This window comes from Carlito syrichta, unplaced genomic scaffold (genome assembly GCF_000164805.1).
Source record: "Carlito syrichta isolate Samal-C Ts95f unplaced genomic scaffold, Tarsius_syrichta-2.0.1 Scaffold306946, whole genome shotgun sequence".
Lineage (NCBI taxonomy): Eukaryota > Metazoa > Chordata > Mammalia > Primates > Tarsiidae > Carlito > Carlito syrichta.
The window spans coordinates 592,721-598,720 of record NW_007251042.1 but is presented as its reverse complement, the minus strand read 5'-3'; the positions used below and the strand labels follow the sequence as shown (position 1 = coordinate 598,720).

Here is a 6,000-nt window from a genome sequence, read left to right as displayed (position 1 = left end):
GCGATCCTTCCACCTCAGCCTTCCAAGTAGCTGGAACTACAGATGCGTGCTACCATGCCTGGCTAATTTTTTGATCTGTTGTAGAGATGAGATCTCGCCGAGTTGTCCCGGCTATTCTTGAACCTGTGGGCTCAGGCAGTCCCCAAAGTGCTGGGATTATAGGCTTGAGCACCTGCACCCGGCACTTGAGCAGTTTTCAAAGAAATTTCACCTACTGTGTCTCTTCTGGACTTGAGATTGACAGGACATGTGAGATGTCCGCTTCAGAAGGGAGTAAGCTGTATGTAGTCCAGAGCCTCTTCTCCAAGTTCCGCCCCTCGTAGCAGGGAAACAGAGCCTGTCTGCGTCTCACTCATCCTTTGTCCCATTAAACTGGAAGGCAACTGAAACGGTCCTCACTCCAGAACCTGGCCCATCAGGTATTGGCGTGGCTGCCTTGTGAACAAAGTTCAAACGAGGCGGTGTCACTGTCTCCAGATGCCACTCAGCAGTCACAGAGCAGTGAGCCCCTTGGGATTTGAGGACTGCCGTGCTCTTATTTGTGCTGTGTTAAAAAGAAAACTCTTGCTATGTCCCTAACAGAGGTAGTAAGTTGAATCTGTCCCCATTTTAGCCCAGATTTGACTCAGCCAGTTACTTATGTAGAAGCATGCAGCTTTCCTGCAAAGGGCCAATAATGAGAGGAAAACGTTCCTTCCCTGGGAGTAGCCGCCACCCCCGGGTGAAAGCTGACTACTGTGTGGGGTGTGTGACCCCTCAATGTGCCCACAGGTCCTCATGCCACGGCGAGTCCTGAGGACCTGGGCGGATCTGAACACGGACTGCACCTCACTCCTGACCCCTAGCGCCTCCAAACTGTGTCACGAGCCAAGGGCCAGGTTTAGGGGTCTGTCTGTGATTGTTGTGTAGCTATTTCAGGTCTGAGTGGCTTGGGTTGCATTTCTCTTGGTCGCTCCCCACTACTGCCTTTCCACTAAGGGAGCTGCTGTGACCTGTCACTTCCTTTCCTCCTCCAGACAACCACATTGCCACAGCATAAACGAAGTAGAGGTGTGTTGTTTTCATAGCTGCTGTGGAACCAAGTAGAGCCTTGGAGGATCCTAGAAGGGGAATTTTTAGTTGTGGAAAGCTTCGTTTTCCAGGGTGAAATAGGTGACGGCTGGACCCTAGGATGGCTGGCCTTAGAATCAGAAGTGGGTGCATACAGAGAAAGCTCCCCTGAAAGAATGGGGTGTTAGCTGATCCCAAGGCCAGGCCTGACAGCTGAACTGGAGTCTCACATGCGGGTATCCACGTCACCGATGGACTTGCTACACAGACCGCTGGGCTACAACCCCAGACTCTCCAGTTCATCAGGCTGAAAATATGTTTCCAGTGAGTTCCAAGGTGACACTGAGGCAGCTGAGCTGGGAGCCACACTTGGAGAACTACTAGCTCAGATGACTGAGGGGAATCGAATGATGCTTTCCTGAGTATTCAGACGAGATTCTAAAATCCCAAGTTGTCCTTTAAAAGATTATCTTTCTTTCAGAAAGATTAGTCTCTGTTGGGTCTTTGGATCTTACATTCCAGAGACGACATCAGGTCTCCAGAGACCCAAGTAGGGTTCAAGACCCTCACTTTCTGTAAGGTTCAAAGACCACCAGTCTCTCAGTGTGTGCCAGGCCCTTCAGTCCCTGCAGAGCAGAGTGAGGGGTGTGAGCTGGGAAGGGAGCACAGATCAGGGGAGTGTAGAAGCTGTGGTGTGCTTGATGTCATCAGCCCCAGCTCTGCACACCTGAGGGGAGAGCATCACCAAGTGGGTATTCCAGACCCAGTTCCATGACTTCCTGACTATATGAGGGCTTTAGGAAAGAAGGGGGGAAATGGGAAGAAAGGCTCTCCTGGCCCCCGCAGACATTTTGGGTTGTTTTCCTCAAATATTTTTTAAAAATAAATAAATAAGACATTTTCCAGAAACATTTCCAGCTTTATTTATTTTTTTATTTTTTGAGTTGGAGTCTCACTCTGTCGCCCAGACTGGAGTGCCGTGGCCGCTCCCGGCCACCACAGCCTCAACCTGCTCGGCTCCGGCGATCCTTCCGCCTCAGCCTTCCAAGTAGCTGGAACTACAGGTGCGCGCTACCACACCCGGCTAATTTTTTGATTTATTGTAGAGATGAGGTCTTGCCAAGTTGCCCAGGCGGGTCTTGAACCCGCGGGCTCAGGCAATCCACTCACCTCAGCCTCCCAAGGCATGGGATTACAGGCTGAGCCACCGAGCCCGGCTATTTTTTTTATTTTTGAGTTGAATTCTCATTCTGTTGCCCAGGCTGGAGTGCAGTGGCAAGCTCACGGCCACCACAGCCTCAACTTGCTGGGCTCAGGTGATCTTTCTATCTTAGCCTTCCAAGTAGCTGGAAGTACAGGCATGTACCACCACACCCAGCTAATTTTTTGACTTAGAGATGAGGTCTCGCCAAATTTTCCAGACTGGTCTCAAACCTCTGGGCTCAGGCAATCCTCTTGCCTCCACCTCCCAAAGTGCTGGGATTACAGGTGTGAGTCAACACACCTGGCTGGTTTTTATTATCTTTTAATTATGATTTTTTCATAATTAAAATCAAGTTACACTTAACTGTAGTTCGAAACCTGCAAAGTCACTTCTCAGAATTTAAAAAATGTTTTTTCCTTCAGTACTTCAACGTTTCTGGGAAGTTTACATGTCCAGCCTTCTCTCACATTCCGCCCTTTTGCTAGGTGACTGTAACACTCCCCCAGATTGGAGAAAAACCCCAGGACGATGCCTGGGCAGGCTGGTCGTCCACTTGGGGCTTATTTGCTGGTTTGTGGAGGGGCACTGGGGAAGCAGGGGCCCTCTGGGCTTGTTTCTCCTCCTAATTATGGGACAGGCCCTCCCCTGGGGAGGGGAGGGCTCCTCCATGGAGGGCCCAGACAAGGTCACATCTGCAGTTAACTGGGACGTGGACCTTATTTCACTGATTCTAAGACACGTTTTCACAGTTAACATCTCTGAAATCAAAGCACCATAACACTTGAGAGTGTGTCCTGGTTTAACTGGATCTTGCATTCCATTTTTCTCTTTTGTAGTGATGTATGCAGTAACAGTGTGTCTCACAATTCGTAGCATCTTAAATTCATTAAGGATGAATAGTAAGGTGTATTCAAAAATGTGTCTTCTCCCCTGAGACTCAACTGGACACACTGACACTGGTACAGATGGCAGGGAGCTTCATGGCCCTTCTCCAGGGCTTCTTCAAGCACAGAATTTTGTTTCCAGAATGTAGAAATACTGGAGAGCTGAAATATATACAGGCCCAAGACCTCCAGAGCACTCTACAGGTCTCCATTCTGCCTCTGAGCTACCCATGCCTTCTAGGCTGTCCGTCTGTCCAACAGGGAGTACCAAGGGACACAGAGACGGAGGTCACATCCACAGAGACATAGTACCTTTAAAAACATCAGTGGAACCCCCGTCAGAGCCTCGTGGAACCTGTCCATTGGCTTCCACCAGGCCACATCACAAGGGGAACAGTATACTGGGAAGCGGACACCCAGGGTCAAGACCTGGCTCACTGCTCCCAGTTGTTTGACCTCAGAGGCACCACACTCCTTCTGAGTCTCACTTCCCTCATCCCTAAAATGGAACCAAAATACATTTCCCCCAAGTCTCCTGGGTTGTGTGACCGTGCCCTGAATGAGACAGTGCTTGTGAACTTGGCAGAGGCAGGATGGAGACCTACTGGCAACTTTGAAGCTCTTGGTCCCATACAAGTTTCAGGTTTCCATCACTTCAAACAAAGTCCTAGAGGGGCAGGAAGAAACCCTGAAGAAGGGACATACTGACTGTACCAATGTCAGTATGTCTGGCTGAGTCTTGGGGAGAAATTTGTCTTCTGGTATCTCTTCCTACTGGATATCTTTGAAAACAGAGGTTGGCAAGCTATGGCTGAGGCCAAATCTGGTCTAGCTTGTCAAAGTTTTATTGAAACAGCCACACTCATTCTTTATGTGTTTGTGGCTGTTTTGACAGTACGAGGCAGAGTTGAGTTGTTGCAACAGAAACCATATATGGCCCACAAGGCCTAAAATATTTATTATTGGGCTCTTTATAGTACAAATGCACCAGCCTCACACTTTTACAGTGATGGCGTGTATAAACTAGAGGACTGTTGCTCTTATTTTGAGGGAGTCCCAAACCAAGCTTCACATCCATACCACTTGAAGAAGAGGTTTTTTTGTTTGTTTTGAGTTGGAGTCTCACTCCATCACCTAGACTGGAGTGCAGTGGCATACTCACGGTTACCCCAGCATCGACCCACTGGGCTCTGGTGATCCTTCTGCCTCAGCCTTCTGAGTAGCCAGAACTACAGGTGTGCACTACCACGCCTGGCTAATTTTTTTTTTATTTATTGTAGAGACAAGCTCTCACCAAGTTGCCTGGGCTGGTTTTGAACCTGCGGACTCAGGCAATCCACTCGCTTCAGCCTCCCAAAGTGCTGAGCCACCAAGCCTGGCCAAAGAGGTTTTTTAAATGCATATTATTGGTTGGGAATGGTGGCTCATGCCTGCAATCCCAGTACTTTGGGAGGTTGAGGTAGGAGCTCTTGAGGCCAGGAGTTTGAGACCAGCTTGAGTAACCTAGCAAGACCCTGTCTTCTCTTAAAAAAAAAAAAAATTTGTTTTAGTCAGAATCACTGTGTCGCCCAGGCTGGAGTACAATATGGAATGATCACAGCTTACCCCAACCTCAGCCCTCCTTGGCTCAGGCGATCCTCCCACCTTAGCCTCCTGCGTAGTGAAGACTACATGTGTGCACCACAACACCCAGCTAATTTTTGGTAGAGACAGGATCTTACTACGTTGCCTAGGCTGGTCTTGAACTCCTGCACTCAAGCAGTCCTCCTGCCTTGATCTCCCAAAGTGCTGAGATTACAGGCATGAACCACTGTTTCTGGCCAAAACTTTTTAACTTAAAAATAGAAGAAAACCAACCTGGGCAACTTGGTAAGACCTTGTCTCTACAATAAATCAAGAAAAATTAGCTGGGCATGGTGGCAGACGCCTGTAGTTCTAGCTACTTGGTAGGCTGAGGGAAAAGGAACACCTGAGCCCAGCAGGTGGAGGCCATGGTGGCCATGAGCATGCCACTGCATTCCAGCCTGGGCGACAGAGTGAGACTCTGACTCCAAAGAAAAGTACAATTTATTAAAAAAAGAAGAAAACAGTGCATGTTCTTGGATTCCAGGTTTACTGAATTAGAATCCTTGAAACCAGAAATGCATATTTTACAGCTTCCCACCCAGATGATCCTGTTACTACCCAGAATTCCCCAGAGCAGCAGCAGGTGGTCAGGAATTAACTTTAAACAGGAATCAGCATCTCGCGGCCAGGTGACACTTTGTTGTTTTGATGGCCACGGCCATGGCAAGAGGTCATCAGGTACAAAGCCCCTGGCCATGGGAGGATGGGATCCTGAAGAAAAAACCGTGAAACCTGCCCTTCGCAGGCTCACTGAGCTCTGGCTTCTTGCAGCCATGTCAAAATCTGCCGTGAAGATCTCCTTGGACCTACTCTCTAATCCTCTCTGTGAGCAAGATCAGGACTTTTTGAACATGGTAACGGCCCTGGATACAGCCATGAAGCGGATGGATGCCTTCAACCAGGAAAAGGTGACTAGTCTTGGACTCTGGTAGCCAAGGACGTCTTCCTCTCCCCTCTCCCGGCCTCTGTCTGTCTGGGTGGAGTATGCACTGAGGCCCATGCAGGCTCAGTCTGCCCTTGAACTCTCAGCCCTCTGAGGCCTATGGGCCATGAGCCCATGCCCAGCTCCTTCCAGACTGTCCTGCTCGGGTGTTGCTGGCTTCCCAAGGCTCCCTGAGCCCACGTCACTCACCATGAGGCCTGAGTGGCATCACGGCAGCCCTGCTCACCCAGAGCCCCCCGCCTTCCACCCTGGGCAAGGCAGGCAGCAGCTGGCAGGCTGAAGCTGGACCACGA

The 6,000-nt window shown here is 49.6% G+C and overlaps 1 protein-coding gene across 2 annotated transcripts in view; it reads left to right on the top strand.

The window, feature by feature from the left end:
• Window positions 1–6,000, top strand: part of BIN3 (bridging integrator 3) — a 47,623-nt gene that overhangs the window by 31,924 nt on the left and 9,699 nt on the right. For both annotated transcript variants that reach the window (XM_008063555.2, XM_021715257.1), the window contains one exon: window positions 5,536–5,672. In XM_008063555.2, the coding sequence (XP_008061746.2) occupies window positions 5,536–5,672 (137 nt within the window). The remainder of the gene's footprint in view (window positions 1–5,535; window positions 5,673–6,000) is intronic.